The 18,754-nt window shown below is 40.4% G+C and overlaps 1 protein-coding gene across 2 annotated transcripts in view; it reads right to left on the reverse strand.

The window, feature by feature from the left end:
• Positions 1-18,754, reverse strand: part of phf19 (PHD finger protein 19) — a 127,540-nt gene that overhangs the window by 86,499 nt on the left and 22,287 nt on the right. Inside the window, exons 2-5 of one of the 2 annotated variants that reach the window (XM_060932351.1) lie at positions 16,758-16,960; positions 7,381-7,462; positions 6,976-7,071; positions 3,387-3,481 (exon numbers count right to left, since the gene is read on the reverse strand). In XM_060932351.1, the coding sequence (XP_060788334.1) occupies positions 3,387-3,481; positions 6,976-7,071; positions 7,381-7,462; positions 16,758-16,937 (453 nt within the window). In that variant the 5' untranslated portion in view covers positions 16,938-16,960. Of the gene's footprint in view, positions 1-3,386; positions 3,482-6,975; positions 7,072-7,290; positions 7,346-7,380; positions 7,463-16,757; positions 16,961-18,754 lie in introns of those variants that run through there. The other variant, XM_060932352.1, reaches the window with a different exon arrangement.

Consider the following 18,754-nt stretch of genomic DNA (forward strand, 5'->3'; position numbering starts at 1 on the left):
CTTGGGTTAAAAAATGCCAAGTTATGATGACTGAATTGATTATTCACTTCAATATGAATGATACATTTTGGGTATTTGATATGGCGAAATAGGACAATAGAAAAATCAAGAACACACCAGAAAGATGAGAACAGCGGCGCTGGTAAAAGAACAGCGACTGTACTGGCTGAAGGTCGCGCGGGTCCCTGTTGCGGCGCGTGAGCAACGGGACATCACTACCACACCGGACGGAGCGCGAGGTGGGGACGGGGCAAAATGACTGGCCGTAGATTCTATCAAAAGTTCGATCTAAACTGACCATGCTTGCAAAATATTGGCCAAAAATACGCAAACACTACAAAACATGAACGCAAGATGAAAAAGAAACATTCTATTGCCTTATACTGCAAGACTAAAATTAAAAAAAAAAAAAAAAAAAAGTCAAAACTCACCTTTTCAGTGATAACGTCCGAACAGATCACCCGCGTAACAAAGACCGCAAATGGAAGCACGATCAACTTCTAACTGCTGGAGTGGAAAATTCCATTCTACACATGCAAATTGTTAATGTGTGTCCTTCCCCGCACACAGATAACACGCTACGGTAAATAATAGACCACAACTCATTTTATAGCTCAAAAATTCATACAGGACCAGCTACCATTATAACATTCTGTAAGAAAAATTCTATACCCAACTTTCAGCTTTCGTTTTAAAAAACAAAATCGCAGATTTATAACTAAATTTTTATATGGCGTAGTGATTTTAAGTTACTACTTTTGGTGAAGTAGTGACCTTGACCCTGAGGCTTTCCGTTTAGATCAAAACACACGATCGTATTGGTTTTGGGTCTGCGGAAAAGTTACAACGGTGATCAAATATTTAGCAGGATGTTTTATTACGGTTATGATTATTCTGTGAGCGCACCAATCCTTAGGTGTATAAAGTTACAACTTAAAATACAATTAGTGATAACTGTAGACTTTTCAGTGGACTACAGCCTTAAGGGAATGTGATGTAGTCAACCATTTATGTCCCAGATCAAGCCGCCATTTTTCCATAAATTTGTAGAATTTTTAAAAAATATTACGTTCATTATGTCTTCTTATTAAATCAAATCATTAGTTTTCTTTTGTTTCAGACGTGTAAAAGTTTTTACCCTTACCTGACATGTTTCGATGGTGTAACTTCCGTCTTCATCAGAAGGTCACCCTCTGATGAAGACGGAAGTTACACCGTCGAAACATGTCAGGTAAGGGTAAAAACTTTTACACGTCTGAAACAAAAGAAAACTAATGATTTGTAGAATTTTTGCCAAATTCTGAATAGTGTGTTCACATCAAAGATTTAGTTTCATCTGTATTTCTTTTCATTTTATTTCAAATTAAAACCAACATCACCATTCAAAACCGTATAGCTTATTGACTGAGTATATTTAGTGGGGTACCCCACAGCACCCAGTTTCTGAGAGACCCATATCCGTTTTGCAGTGATGGGAGAGCAGAAAAGTGATCGTGTCCCGATCAGAGCACGTGTATGCTTGTGCAAGAGAACCGTGATTTGAAGCTGAAAAGCTATTATTTAAAAAAAAGACCAAATTCACGATCACTACCTGCCTGCGCTTCAGTGCTCCACCCACCCTCAGGGACATTCTACAAGGGTGTACAAACTTTTGACTGGAACTAATGGTTAAACATCAGGCAACTGGGAAAAACAAGCCGAAATCAGATAATTACCGTCAGCAGGTTATGGTCAAAACACTACATGAGATTGCAGAGAGGAAATCGTGGGTTGATAATCATGGGAGTGCGTCATCTGCAACCTTGGGAGTTCCAGACACAGATGTGACAAGTCGATTTACTGACGGGGTCTACAGAGGATGGTGTCTTTCATATGAGCAAAATAACACCTCCGTACCATTCGGTTTAATGAACGTGCTGTATTTTTCACCTTCAGGGTAAAAAACACAGGGCGGCATGGATGCAAATTGGCTCATTTTGCTCTCACCATGTTACCAAGACTGAGAATGTGCTCAGAAATTAGAACGCTCAGGCTGCATGTATTCAATTTACAGAATCTTGTTTCCAGTAACTGAAGCCAAAATCAGACCGTCTTAAGAACGACAAACCTTCTGAAAATGATTATTTAATAACACTGGGGCCAGATGTTCACTGTATATTTGCACATTCGGAGCGAACAGCATTAACATTTAAAAAAAGGTTTTTATTCATTTGCCTTATTAACATGGTTTGCACTCACGTCTACGCATTCATTTATTCGTATTGCATTTTAGACACCCTTTTCACACATCTCAGAGCTCATGGTACTCAAGATGGTCAGTAGGCACACCACGCACAGCGTGTCCTCTTTGTTGAGTGTACTGTTTGCTGTTAAAGCTGCTCAACAACTCATTGAATTAGCTTTTCCACTGGGTACATTTTATTCATGTTCAGTCAAACGACTGCTTTACGAAAAATAGCACAAAAAAAAAAAAGACGCAGTCGGCTGTTGGGTCAAATGCCGCTTTTCCACTACCAACGCGGCTGAGTTGGGCTGAGCCGTGCTGAGTGGGGCTGTTGGTGTTGCATTTCGACTACAACCATGCTGAACCGTGCTGGCTGAAAGTGGGTGGACACATTGGGTGGAGTTAGCGAAAGTGGGTGGACGTCACGTGATGTCGTTAGGCGGCGCAAACAATGACATCAGTGAGCTTTTAAGCGGTAGTCTCACGACCCGGATAGTAAACAAACATGGAGGACATGGAGTCGTTAGTGTTGCTGGTCTTGGTGCTGTGGCTTGCTGTCACCGACAACGCCAACAGATACTGGCAAGAGCGTATAGATGAGGCGAGGCGCATAAGGCTTCAGAAATTCTCGTAATTCGTAATTATTCTTCTTCCGGGTTTACAGATCCCAGCGTGCTCGCGGGGCGTGTGTGGGCATGTGAGGACACTCCTCCTCACCAATCAGTGCACAGGGGAGTGTCTCCTCACGCCCCCAGCCTCACTCGGCTCGGTTTGGCTCGCTTCAGCCCCACTCCAAAACCGTGCGAGTTTTGGGGGCTGAAGCGAGCTGAGTCGTGCTGTTCTGAGGTAGTCGAAACGCGAGCCGTGTCGGGCTGAAGTGAGCTGAAAAAGGGTAGTGGAAAAGGGCCAAAAGATCGTAAATGCTACGGCTAAACAGTAAACGCTGGCACCTCTGAACATCTAATAACTACTCTGATATTTCCTTTGTGTTTTTCTTGTCTGTGGTAATCACCCATACCCTACAGACGCGTTCAATAGAGAGCACGCGTTTAACGCTCTTGCTTTAAGGTTATGAGGTTGTTTTAAGTTCTGGATCGATTCTAAGGAAAGCAACAAAAATGAGATGAGATGAGAGATGGAAAGACACGAAGCACACACTCACTCTCACTGCTAAGGCAAAAATGCACTTTCTGCAGAACCAAGGCGAGAGGTCAGCTGAGCTCTCCACTTGCGGAATGTGGCACTGCTGGTGGTAGCCTGTCAGAAGAGAATGAAGGGGAGAAAAGAAAAACAGAGAAGACATTTGAGGGCATCTGACAGGCTGCTGGTCTCGGAGGCACTTCTGAGCTGTAAATATCAAGAGTCTGAACCAATCCCGATGCAAAAGGAGTGCAGGGAGAGCCAAGTCCCTTGTGAGCAATTACACGCAGCACAGTCTTCCCCTCTGCCTCATCACCCAGGCTCAAAATACTCCTCTGTTTGCTTTGAAGACTGCATGGATTTTTACGCAGACTGATGATGCCACAGCTCTGTCCCAGTTTTCTGGTAGTTTCACTTACATCTTTGAAATTAAAGAGATTCACAGTGAATGCTGTATTACAAGGTTGTGTCGCAAGATAGCAACTTGTAAACAGTACAAACCAGCATCACTGTTGCAAAGCCCCTCCCTCCCCCAAATTCATAAATTAAAATCACTGGATCAAAAAAAAAAAAAAAAAAAAAGAGCGCACCCATCCATGGCTGGCTCAGTTGTATAAGTGAGGAACCTCACAAGCTCCCCGATCTCTCGTTCATAGACAGCCAGCTAGTTATACAGGTAAAGTGACGCCTGAGCATGGTGATTTTCTAGCAAGATTTGTTCACTAGTTAGCTTTCGCTCCCATTACTGAGCCAGCATTATTTGGGCATTTTCCTCAAGGGCATTTATTCCTCTGTTTGCCGAGTCTGACTCAAAGCCAAACTGATACTTTTGGTTCATTTGCAGTTTGGTTCGATTTAATTTCACACTGCAGGTAATTAAACAACCCCCACCCCAAACTGTCCGAGGGGCACGAAATCACAAGAATCACCCAAGCATGGAGAAAACAATACAGAAGTGGCACTAAATAAATTACTAGATAATTATATACACGACCGTTCCAAAGTTTGGGGTCACCCAGACAATTTTGTGTTTTCCATGAAAAGTCACACTTTTATTTACCACCATAAGTTGTAAAATGAATAGAAAATATAGTCAAGACATTTTTCTGGCCATTTTGAGCATTTAATCGACCCCACAAATGTGATGCTCCAGAAACTCAATCTGCTCAAAGGAAGGTCAGTTTTATAGCTTCTCTAAAGAGCTCAACTGTTTTCAGCTGTGCTAACATGATTGTACAAGGGTTTTCTAATCATCCATTAGCCTTCTGAGGCAATGAGCAAACACATTGTACCATTAGAACACTGGAGTGAGAGTTGCTGGAAATGGGCCTCTATACACCTATGGAGATATTGCACCAAAAACCAGACATTTGCAGCTAGAATAGTCATTTACAGTAGCACATTAGCAATGTATAGAGTGGATTTCTGATTAGTTTAAAGTGATCTTCATTGAAAAGAACAGTGCTTTTCTTTCAAAAATAAGGAAACTTCAAAGTGACCCCAAACGTTTGAACGGTAGTGCATCAATAACTAGTTTTAAAACATTTTACAAATCGAATCTTGCACTCATTTTCTCTTTCTACATGTTGGTTCAAATATCCAGAACGCGTCACACTTCCGCAGCACTACAGCTCTCTGTCCTTTGGCTCAGTTTGGGAGTCACTCATTCAGTTGAGCAGCTCAAGTCAAAAGTCCGAACAAAATACATCACAGGTCCGATTCATTTCCTGCACGCGAGTTGATTCATAGTCAAATAGCTTTCTTTCTCAGTGCTATCAAACTCTCGGCATGTAACGACTCACCCAATTCACGATTCAATTTTCCCACAATATTTTTGAAAACACTAACTTTACCACCAAAAAAAAAAAGGCGGCATTTATTTTCCTGTTCTTTATCAACTTAAAAATACATTTTGGTAAGTTTAACCCCCACCATTTCATTTTCTTAACAACCAGCAATTATTTATTGACACTTTGAAAGACTGGAAGGAATCATAGCCTATTAACTAAAATATTCCTTTCATTAAAACTACACAGCCTTTCGATTTCAGAAAAATCAGTGAAATATAGTTCTCTGTGAAACTTGGTCATTATGATACATGTTCATTCCTGCTATCTCTCATCATTCTGGGGCTGGGAAGTAATTTAATTAGAGGGGATTCCTGAGCAAATAAGCATGAAATCACTCGCTTCGCAGTCAAGCAGACACAGGAAGTCCGTGTGCGCATGCGCAGGTTTACCTTTGACCGAGCACTCCGTTACATCATTGTCGCTAAACGAACAGCTGATCACATCTTGAAGCGTTTTGATCAGCTGGCCGCCGATATTTATTAGTTTGGTCCTGCGTTTCCTTTTCTTCGCAACAGAACATCTTTTCTTCTTGCTTTCCGTTCGTCGTTTCATTCGCATCCTCCGTTTTTCTCTTCTGTTTTAAGTTTGTATCCCAGAATGCCTTGCGCAGACAGGGAAAGTATCTTGAATTGGGCCATGGTGGGGGGTGGGGGTGGGGATTCAGGGTCATGAAGCCCTAAATTCATTAATTGTTCTATTAAAATTAGAAGTAGTCTACAGCTTTTGGTCGACCAAAATAGAAATAATTAGGTGTCAGGGACAATTTATTTATTTTTTTTACAACCCACACTTAAAATTTGAAAGGCAGTCTACCTTGAATAAAATTTACGAACATTTGTACCTCCATCTGCTCCTCTTTAGCTGTCAGCGGGCTGCAAAAAGAGAGCTCCGATTTCTTGTTTAATCACACAACAGGTCTTTCCCATTTTAGATCCGTTTGTGCGTTTTGACGGCATTAGTGCTGCGTTACTTCCGCCTAGAGTGAAGTCACACGTGATTATGTGTTACCATGCCCTCTGTTGTCTAAACACCACAATTACAGCTAGGAAAAACTAAGATGCGACAGCCTGATTATAATCACGATTCACTTATTTCATTGAGTCGACTGATCATACATTTGCATCGCAATTTATTGTTCCATGATGCATCTTTACATGCCTATCAAACTGCAGCTGGAAACAGATTGCTTCATTCTGCATCAGAGTGCAACTGCAGTGTTCTCACCAGGCCTGGAGGGGAAAAAATACACCAGAGTTCGATTCAACTGTGGATATGTGGAAGCACCCAAACTTTGTTTAGGAATATTCTCTGATGTTGACAAGTTGTTTTTTTAAATATATAAATACTTCATGTTTTGTTTTTTGTGTTTATTGCACATACAAGAAAAAAAAAAAAAAAACTGGCTTAAAATAAATACAAGACACATACAGGGGAGGCCTGAAACCTGATGGTTTTTCGAGGGTCTCCCCTTGCGAAAATAAAAATGATATTCAGGTCAGCTAATATAAACCATAAAGTTTATTTTAAAAAAAAAGCCTTAATTCAGGTAACTCATCAACTAGATCAATTACTTAGATGTTCCCTTATTGCACTATACCGTTATGTTGTGTTCACCCCTGACCTGTAGCTCTTGGTGCATCTGCTTGGTTGGTATTTGCATAGATGAAATTCTGTTCCACAGACTAACCTCATGTAAATGTGAGCTGGAGGGGGAGAAGAAAAACAACTATTCTCAATTTTTAGTGCTGAGAAATGACTCACCAATTCCACATTTTCCACAGATAAGGATCTTATTCTCAGACACCACAGTCATCTCAGAGCACACATAGCATTTGGGCTCTTCTCCCGGAACGCCAGCTGAGTTTCACACACACAAGGGGGAACAAGGGGAGGAGAGAAAAAAGGAAAAAAAATAAAAATACAGAGACAGAGAGAGAGAGAGAGAGAGAGAGAAACCATGCAGCATAATTACACATTCACATCATGTGCATACACACACCTGCACTCAGATCATCCAGGCTACATTTACCCACTGAAATTCACAAAACGCTAATTAGGACGAGTGCCCTGAATTACATTAAAGTGACAGAAATCTACATGCTTCTTCACAGCTCCATGGAAACAGCAGACGTGTTGGTGGAGAAGAAAGTCACAGACGCTGCCTACCATGTTGTATGTCCTTCCAAAGCACCCAGAACTTGGAGTTGTCTTCAAACGTGACGAAGCAGCTCTGCTTTGAAGAGCTAACCTACACACACACACACACACAATATGTAAGGGCTCGCTCTTAATTGCTATACATAAAACTCATGGGTATTGTCCCATGATCCTGACACGAGGACACAGATCAACTCCAGGCTCAATGAAAAAACACAAGCACAGTCAAAAGAGAACTGAAGTCATTTTTAAACTTGCTTTATTTCCTCATTAACGTGTTCTTCAGTTATGTTTTCGGTTTTAGTAACCTTATATCATGGCTCGTATTGGCAACTAATTGCAATTAAATATTATACTTATCGGCCTGTTCGGTTTTTAGCCGTGTTGAATTTAGTTCGTTTGGTCCACGGCAGGCGTCGCTTACCCGTGCGATCTTCACGAGACTTGTGCAAGACTTCGAAACGTGACGTGTCAGCGCAGCCATTTTGAAAACTGTTTTCTAAACGAAATATTGCATAAAAACGAGTTTAAATGATGATTACTGCCTACTTTTTTCAAACTTTGCTGATTGCTATGAAAACAAACAAAACTTCCAGCTTGATGACGTCAGCATTCGAAAGAGGGCGCACGCGTCTTGACGACGTTAGCAGATGTTGGTCATTTTGATTTCCGGTGTACGTTTTACTTCCGTCCTACAATGTCTCGCACAGGTCTCAATGAATCTCGTTTACGGCCATCGCTTTGACATATGGACTGATATTACAGAGCATATTTCAAAACACTCATAACTTGCTATAGCAGCGACAAAATAGCTATCAAAAATGCATTCCTATATTTTATAAAATGAGAAATAGAATTATGATTAAAAAAAAAAAAAAGACCTTCAATTCTCCTTTAAGCTCTAGCTAATCATGGTCTTCATGAGCCTATAAATACTACTGCACATTTACAAACTTGCATTAAAAAAGGCGCTTTTTTTTTTTTTATACATCATAAGCCTATATTTAACCAAAGCAAGGTCACACTAGCGAATGGAGCACAATTCACAATTTTTTCCCCACAGTGCTGTGGGGCAAATGGACACCTCACAAACATCTATACGGAGATGTTTTCTAAGCCAGAAATAAATCTATTCCTTTATGTTTTCAGACATAGGAACACTGAGCTCTGCAGTTTCTTGGTAACTTTTTATATATATATATATATATATATATATATATATATATATATATATATATATATATATATATATATATATGTGTGTGTGTGTGTGTGTGTGTGTGTGTGTGTCACCATCTAAATTTAACAGAAAGTGATAACAGGAAGTAACTTCACGGTTCACGGGCGTTCCACAAAAAAAAAAATTACTATAAACAGAAACACACAAGGCATCATTCACTGTTTAATAAATAAAACGTTAGCTTTGTGGAGATGAAAGTGGAGCCAAGAAAAAAAAAAAAAAATCCTGAACTTTTGAAAGTCAAATACGCAAGACCCTGCATTCTCGTGCATTTTAGTACTTATTTTCACTAAAACAAGTTATAACTTTAAAGCCTTTCTTTCATGTACATTAATAACTAACGTCAAAAATATCAAATTTAATTCCCCTAGTTAATGAGTAATTTTCAGGAGCGCATATAGAAAACGCGGTGAATTTCCTGCTACACAGTTCATTACTTTGAAAAAAAAAAAGACTGTTGAAGGTAAACTCAGCAAAATCCCAAAACAGTACTGTTAAAAAGTAAAAGGTCTGTTAGAGTTTCTAAAGCTTTCAGGTTTCAAATGTTGGGGACATTGAGCCTCGTTTATCAATCTTTTAGTAGAGTTGTGCGTTTGCAGAAGCTAAAGTGAACTAAACATTTCCAATTCATATTTATGCGAGTTGAAGCCAATTGTTTACATTAGTTCGTATTGTCTGTAAATTTCAACACCAATGAAAACCAAATTTCTCATATAAATCAGGGGCGTAACTAGGATTTTTTTTTTTGGGGGGTGGGCCCACACACTGCCTGGCAGCCTGAGTGCATTATGTAACAAAAAAATAAATTACCATTGCTAGTTTTAGGCAGCTTAAAAAACAGCTCTTCCATTATTGCTGTTTTTTCCACGTTTTCTTGATGTGTTTTAGAAACAGCACTAAAACAGCTTCGAAACCAAAATGCAACTTTGATTGGGGGGGGGGGGGGGGGGGAACGACAAATTGCTTACCTCTCTTCACATCGAAAAGAGGAGGAAAGTTTTGCTTGTTTTGACATGGCGAATTATTAACACAAGAGGAAACACTTGTAATTACTAAAAAGACTGCAGCTACAACATGCTGTCTAGTGAGATTGTGTTGCGCTTGCGCAGAACGGTGTCAGTCCTGTGCACCTAACGAGCTCCGGCATGCGCCCTGTTAAAACAAAACACCCGTCTTTAATCAATGAACTATGTTTGGGCTATTTACGGACTGCGCCCATGCAAAGACGATGCGAAGTATTACGCTGGATCTAGGAACGTAAAAAATCCAAAAAATACATTTCTCCATTCGGAAAACCGGAGATTTCCAGGTAAATCCGGAAGACTTTCATCTATAGCTTTGGAAAACCGCTGTGGTACAAGTGGAACATGTTATTGGAAGGTAATCAACTTTGGTTTGTAACAGAAATTTAGCTTCACACTGGGCTGGAACAGCACTGCATCGTTGATTATTTTCCAGTTACCAGTATTCCCAATCATGGCTTATTCTATCGATACTCAGGACTGTGCGCAAGTCTTTGAACATAAAACTGCACATTATACATGAAACTACCTTTTTTTTTTTAAAATAAAATTAAATATTTCGACATGTGTTGCGCCATGGGATTTTTGCCCCAGATGCTCTGTTTACAGAACGCGTAGAAACGGCATTGAAAATCATGATATTTTGCATCGTTTTAGCTGGCTGATCCAGTAACTATCAATGAATCATCTCGATAGCGCCCCTATGGAATACATTTACCACTCTTAACATCATACTTCTGCCATAAAAATCAGCGAATGACACTGATTTGTAGTGAAACTGCATCGACCACCGTTTCCACGCAACATTTGCTTGGTCGCACTAATAGTTCACGTGTTTTCTTGACCTTCCGAGCAGCATTTTGTTGTCTGTTACTCAACAAATCTGGGAAATTCGCCAATAATAACCTACAGTCGAGATAGTCTCCTAATGGATTCACAAAGTTCTGTAAGGTATCTCTAGTCAGTGCCTGGAAAATGGACCATTTTGGGTTGCATGCACATGATTTCATTTCCGATTTACAGTAACTTCCCTTGCTCTAATTTCGCTTTGGCTTGTATGGCGGCTTGGTAGTTTAATGCAGCAGGTATAACTCAATCCATAATCTGAGCATCTGGTGGACGGACTTTTTTTTTTAAATAAATAAAATAACCATGAAGACAGTGGTTACGTTAGACTTTTTCATTGTCCGTCATTTTGACGGACAGGGTCGTAAAAATTCCGTCATTGTCCATTATTATCTGTCATTTTATTTTAACTTTTAAATGACAATGTATATAGGCTATAAATGCTATATATTTAATAACGTGTTTTCATGGACTCATTTTCATTTAAAAATTAATTCACAGAACAAGCTTGTATTATTTAATCATTTATGTATTTATGATGAAAAAAGATGAACAGAGATTCTGACGTTCGGTCACTTGTGAACCCATTTTCCCTCCGCTAAAAACATTGCGGCTGTTGTGCCTTAACGGGCATATGAACAATGTTATTTTACAACGTAGCAAGACAATTGCAGTTAAAATATGAACAGTCCACTACAACGATTTAAGTGACAATCTAATTTGACCTGTTTGCGTGAGCTCAAACCTTCCTTCTGGCCCGCATGGATTTAAATCGGGAGCTCACTTGTGCGTAATCAAAGTCGTCAATGGAGACTGCTGCCGAGGCAATTGTCATTAAATTTTGCGTCTTTGCCTCGGACAGACGACTTCTCACTGACGTTTTAATTTTATTCTGAAGGCTGAACCCGCGCTCTGCTGCGACACTGGAGACTGGAATAACCAGCGCCACTTCAGCCAAAGTTCTGAAGTCGGGAAACATTTCTCCCAGGGAAGTGATCAGAAGCCGGCAAGAGCCTCTGAAAGTTGGATTTCCCGACCCTGCTAGTACTCTCTTCATAGGGAGGAAATCCTGCAGCATGCGGTCTTTCTGCACCAGTGGTGCAGCTGCACCCCGCGGCTCGGCTCGGCGGAGCCTGGAACCTGACACGGAAGGTCTTAAATAAAACGAAGTTATGTTTAAATGTTAGTTTGTCTACCCGTGCTCTCATTAAAATGATAGTTTAGCAGATATTCGAGCAGTGATGTTCCTAAGCTTCCTAGGGAAGAATACAATAAATCGACATTTGTTTCATTTTAAAAACAACTAGCCTAAATGAGCGCTATTGCATCAAGACGTACAGGCAGGGAAACGACACAAACAACCCAATGCATCTCTTTTTTGAATAGCAAAAATGACGTGTCTTCTGCAGAAAAAGGAAACATTAATCCATCTCACTGTGCTAGTGGTTAGAAAAGTCAGAGCGCGGTCAGGAGCACGATGGGCGGAACAGCCTTGCGCAGTGGCTACAATGTATACATGAGCAGCCTATGCACTGAACATCAAGACGCCGCAACGTCGGCTCAGATTGACAGTGACGGCAGTGAAGACTATGTATACTGTATGTAAGAAAACTCTGCCACAACTTGCCAATCATTTCAATTGTGTGTTTCATTATGTTTTATTGTTATTATTAGGCTATTATTGTTATTGGTAATGGTAACGATAAACATCCGTCAAAATGACCGACGGCCTTCAGATTTTTCCGTCATAGCTAAAAAAAAAATCCGTCAATGACGGACAATTGTCGGTTAACGCGACCTATGCACAGCGCTCGAAACTAACGGTGTCCCGACGTCCCGGGGACCATAAAAAGTGTCATCGGGACACAAAATTATCATATCTGGGACAATCCCGGGACAATGGAAAAAAATAGATCTAGAAAAAAAGTTCTATATTATTATTTACAAAGCCGTAACACATACGTAGACATTCACCTAATTTGTCAATTTTAATTTTAAAACGTTAACAGTGAAAAATACATAGTAGCTACACTTTCGATGCACCTGCATCCGTAGGCTACAGAGCAGCGCATTCTGTTCTAGAATCTTCGGCCGGTGTCCGCATTATATGGACTTGGAATGGAATTGCTACCGCACACGCTGCGCCGACTCTTGCCAGAACAAAAATGCTGAAGTGGTTGAAGCGGACCGACCGCGGGGAAGAAACTGAAAGCCCAGACATAACGTCTCCGGGACCTTCAGGATCCAAAGAGTCATCGCCTGGTCTGCAGGCAACGCTAGCAACTGAATGAACTTAATGAACACTGTTAGACACGTTATAAAACACAACAGGAATGATGTGGATGATATTGACGGAAGATACCGTTCAACAGAATGAGTGAGTTTTCTTGGTGTCTTTCTAGTTCAGAAAGTTTAGTCAGTCAGCAGCACAACTAGGCTAGGACCTGGCACTATGCTGATGTGGCTAACATTTGCACCCACGTTTCGGCAAGGAAAGTTCATAAAAATGGATAACGGTAATGGATAACGGAAAGTTCATAAAAATGGATAACGGTAATGGTGAAAATTATAAGTTGGCCTTATAAGTGCCAACAGATATTCAAGGTATAAGTAGATGAAATGAACATAAAAGGGGTCTTATTTTCAACTAAAGTGTACTGCAGATGTAGGGAGTTGAAACATTTTCTGAATGAGCTAGTTGGCCCCTTTAAATAAACGGGTATCTATTCATACAGCGAGATCGCCAAAGTTTAATAAACTGAAAATGCAATAACTAATTTTGAAGTAGATGATGTATAGGACATGTGTCACTTGTGTCTTGTGACTTATTGTAAAAATGATATAAAGGGTTCAAAATCGCATAGTTACAAATATAATAGTAACTTCATATGATGGGCGGCACGGTGGTGTAGTGGTTAGCGCTGTCGCCTCACAGCATGAAGGTCCTGGGTTCCAGCCCCGGGGCCGGCGAGGGCCTTTCTGTGCGGAGTTTGCATGTTCTCCCCGTGTCCGCGTGGGTTTCCTCCGGGTGCTCCGCTTTCCCCCACAGTCCAAAGACATGCAGGTTAGGTTAACTGGTGACTAAATTGAGCGTAGGTGTGAATGTGAGTGTGAATGGTTGTCTGTGTCTATGCGTCAGCCCTGTGATGACCTGGCGACTTGTCCAGGGTGTACCCCGCCTTTCACCCATGGTCGGCTGGGATGGGCTCCAGCTTGCCTGCGACCCTGTAGGGCAGGATAAAGCGGCTAGAGATAATGAGATGAGATGAGACTTCATATGATATTAACCACTGGTTATTTCAGAGAGGAAAAAAAATGGGGACACTATTGCTTCCATTCGGGACAATACAACACAGAATTCGGGACCACTGGGGGACACAAAGAAAAAAAAAGTTAATTTCGAGCCCTGCCTATGCATGAAGAGCAGTAAATAGTTCAGTTAAACAAAGTCAATATTTATTGTGACGACTCTGTGCTTAAAAAAACGAGCGCTCTGAGAGCACAATATCCCCTGCTGGCAACTCGAACATAACTCTGGTAAAATGGGACCGAATTTAACAAAATTGCGATATGCATATTACCATCATATAACAAGGCCTTTTGCCAAGCTTCGAGAAATTTGTCCAAAAATTATGAGAGGAGTTGACATCAGAAAGCAAGTAAACTTTCATGAAATTGTAAAAGTACAAGTTTGTTAATCAAGGGCCACAACTCTGGTAAAATGCGACCGAATTGAACAAAATGCGTACTACAAACATATGATGCCTTTTACCAAATTTCGTGAAATTCCTCTAAAAACTGATTTCGGAAGCAAAACACACACATGAAATTGTCAAATTATAATTTTGTTCATCAAGGTCTGTAACTCTGGTAAAATGTGACCAATTTAACAAAATGCGCGTATTACCAACAAAGAATCCCGCCAAGTTTCGTGAAATTCCTCCAAAAATTCTAAGAGGAGTCAATTTCAGAAGGTGAGCACCCTTCCCGGGACAAACGGATGGATGGACAGACAGAAACCACCACAACATAATCCCCCTTCAGGCCTTTCAGCCAGTGGGGGATAAAAAGTCATCGAGTACAACGAGTGCAGTTTTATGCGGAAATGAGCTGTAGGTTTTACAGAGCATCTTGCAGAACCAGCCACGGTTCTTCTGGACACTTTGACTGCCACACCAGGGCTCGAAATTAACTTTTTTTCTCTTTGTGTCCCCCAGTGGTCCCGAATTCTGGTGTTGTGTTGTCCCGAATGGAAGCAATAGTGTCCCCATTTTTTTCCTCTCTGAAATAACCAGTGGTTAATATTATCATATGAAGTTACTATTATATTTGTAACTATGCGATTCTGAACCCTTTATATCATTTTTACAATAAGTCACAAGACACAAGCGACACATGTCCTATACATCATCTACTTCAAAATTACAGTTATTGCATTTTCAGTTTATTAAACTTTGGCGATCTCACTGTATGAATAGATACCCGTTTATTTAAAGGGGCCAACTAGCTCATTCAGAAAATGTTTCAACTCCCTACATCTGCAGTACACTTTAGTTGAAAATAAGACCCCTTTTATGTTCATTTCATCTACTTATACCTTGAATATCTGTTGGCACTTATAAGGCCAACTTATCATTTTCACCATTACCGTTATCCATTTTTATGAACTTTCCGTTATCCATTTTTATGAACTTTCACTGCCAAAACGTGGGTGCAAATGTTAGCACCATCAGCAGAGTGCCAGGTCCGAGCCTAGTTGTGCTGCTGACTGACTAAACTTTCTGAACTAGAAAGACACCAAGAAAACTCACTTATTCTGTTGAACGGTATCTTCCGTCAATATCATCCACATCATTCCTGTTGTATTTTATAACGTGTCTAACAGTGTTCATTAAGTTCATTCAGTTGCTAGCGTTGCCTGCAGACCAGGCGATGACACTTTGGATCCTGAAGGTCCCGGAGACGTTATGTCTGGGCTTTCAGTTTCTTCCCCGCGGTCGGTCCGCTTCAACCACTTCAGCATTTTTGTTCTGGCGAGAGTCGGCGCAGCGTGTGCGGTAGCAGTTCCATTCCAAGTCCATATAATGCGGACTCCGGCCGAAGATTCTAGAACAGAATGCGCTGCTCTGTAGCCTACGGATGCAGGTGCATCGAAAGTGTAGCTATTATGTATTTTTCGCTGTTAACGTTTTAAAATTAAAATTGACAAATTAGGTGAATGTCTACGTATGTGTTACGGCTTTGTAAAGAATATTAATGTAGAACTTTTTTTCTAGATCCATTTTTTTTCCATTGTCCCGGGATTGTCCCAGATATGATAATTGTGTGTCCCGATGACATTTTTTATGGTCCCCGGGACGTCGGGACACCGTTAGTTTCGAGCGCTGTGCCACACTTTCTTAAATTTTGCAGCAAAACCCAGCAGCTTTCATGTTTTTAATCTGAAAAGTGTCTCTTACATACAGTAATATATCCCCTTTCTTTACTGACACCATTTTTCTGTAAAGTCGGCTTTTGCGCTGAAAAACGGTTTGGAATCTAAAATGGTTTTTGTACTGACTCCATAATGTCGACGTCATAAAACAAAAAACAAAATCTATCAAGTTTGTACTAAAGTGACATGGCATTTACAACTTGCTTGCGTTATACTGAAATATTGGGTTCTTTCCTGGGAAGCAGAGACCAGAAAATCTTCAGAGCGCACTCTGAAAAGGTCAGAAACTCCTTAAAAGGTTTAACTGATTATTCATCTTAAATGAAAATATTAAAATATTATTGTAGTTCCCAAATGAATTATTCAGTAACACGAGTAAAATTAATAACAAAAGTGTGTGTGTATTAAAGCGCGAGGGACACCAGCAAACGGATGGAAAACTTGAGTCAATTATATCTATAAAAAAAACCAAAAAACCCCCCTAAACTTACTGTTTCTGAGCCAATTAGCTAACTTCAGATAAGCTCACCAATATTGCAGACGATTTTGTTTCATTAAGAAATTTGTACTCAAAATATTAAATGACTTGAGCAGCCTTACACACAGGTCAATCTGTAGCGTAATTCATTATCTTTTCTACTCGCAGCAAGTTGAGGCAGTTGGATGAGTGTTGAAATCGGAGTTTTGTTTGCCTTTAAGCTGAAACCCTGCAGATGAGTGGTGATGTCTTGAATATTATAAACATTTAAGTTCAGTTGCGCTGATTTCAAGAGAGCTATAATACTGAAACACACACTGCTGCACACATGGTTACGCTCCAGTGCTCACAGTCACACTGACTCACCCTATGGATCTTGCCCAAGTAATACAGGCCATCAGACCAGCGACAGAGTACGTACTGGCCCACAGTCAGCTTGCTCTCCAGGTCAATCCAGTTTTTATTGTGCTTGGGCAGCAGCCGCTTGGCCTCCAGCTCCTCCTCACCTACAGCCAGGTAGCCATCCCGGCACGCTCCCTCCAACATCCTTAACACACTCGCCTAGATTCCTTACGGGGGGGGGAGAAAAAAAAAATCAGGATATATCCATGAAATACAAGAATGATCACATGGGTCATTTTCTGAAAAATAACATGAAAATGAAGATTGATCTTAATTCATCGTGAGCATAAACAGCAGTGAACGTTTGGGCACCTCCAGATCTGACATTATGACACTGGCCAACACATTTCGCAGTTTCTCAAATGCCATGATTCTCCACATACATGACTCACTGATGTAATGATATGACTTTACAACGATTTTCCCAACTCACAATACTGGGTTCACAACTAGATTTTCACATGATGCGTTTGAAGAAAAAATAAATAAATAAATAAATATTTTACCCCCCCCCCCCCCCAATTTTTTTTTTTATATATATAAAAAAATTATATATATATTTTTTAGGGTTGGGCGGTATCCAAATTTTGATACCTTTAAACTGTCTGTGTTTTCCCGGGGTATACGGTATTACCGAGAAAAAAATATTTTGTTTCGGCCTACTGTGTAACGTGCGCCTATGCCTCAAATGTACTATTTAAAAGCAGCATAGCGAATTGTGTGCATTGTGGTATGGATTAAGCAGCAAAGCGAATTTTGTGCATTGATGAATGGATTAAGAGATATTTCAAAGCATCACGCAACTCTTCCTTCATCTTGAAAATAGCATTCAACTGTCGTTTACACGTCTGCGTTGAAACGCCATTTGCAGCACTATTTCACCTACTCCATCAAAAAAAAAGGACACGATGAGCAGGATCATACCCTTTCAAGCATGGGAAATAAAAACAAGAAAAAGAATCAACCAACACCCAAGTCCGTTTAGACTGCGCGATAAACCATATTCTTCAGCGCAAATGAGGCGAACCTAATTCAAATGCGTGATAGCTGCACAAGGCAAAATCATATGGGCCCACGTCATGCCATGGCGGGGAAATTAATAATCAAATGGCCTTACCTTGCTTAAAACGTAGTCTTGATCACATAACTCCTTACAATTATTCCACTTAAATCCATACGGTTTAACACACCCAACAAAGATAGCAAGCGCATTGCTAATTCCCACCAGAAACCTAACAGTTTACGCTACGATGTTTTCTTCCGTTTCTTCAGTAGATGACATTTCAAACGTTTATTACCCACATCCCAAATGTCATACGTTATATTATTTTACCTTGTTGTTACTCATGTAACCTACTCAAAACACAACTCATTGGAGAGATCTCGTGGAAGTGGAGTACCCCAGGCTATGGTGTGCCTTAGGGGACATATTAGATTTTTCGTTTGGTTTGAAACCAAAATACTGCCACACTGCCGATGTTGTATTTTTTTTTTGCCACTAACTCGTTATCTTGACTTGCCATCTTTCAACCGCGGTCTCAGTCTCTTTTTTTTTTTTTTTTTTTTTAGATAGGACAGTATAGAGAGACAGGAAATGAGCGGGGGAGAGAGAGACGGGATCGGGAAATAACCTCGGGTCGGAATCGAACCAGGGTCCCCGGATTTATGGTACGGTGCCTTAGCCATCTGAGCCATGACACCCTCGGTCTCAGTCTCTTGCGAAGCTTTCTGTCAGACTCCAAATGTCACGCAGGGTTGCCATGGTAATGACAAACAACCCTGCACGCGATGAGAACTTCTTTAGGAAATTGATAGAATTAGTGAAAATACGATCACACAGTTATTCGGGATGATCTTCAATTTATTATTTTATATTATGACCTCATGTACTCCATATTTATTTAGATATTATATATTTTTTTTAAAATGACGGTAATGAGACCGATACCGTTGGTACTTTT

The sequence above is a fragment of the Neoarius graeffei genome, chromosome 10, assembly GCF_027579695.1.
Source record: "Neoarius graeffei isolate fNeoGra1 chromosome 10, fNeoGra1.pri, whole genome shotgun sequence".
In the NCBI taxonomy this organism is placed as follows: domain Eukaryota; kingdom Metazoa; phylum Chordata; class Actinopteri; order Siluriformes; family Ariidae; genus Neoarius; species Neoarius graeffei.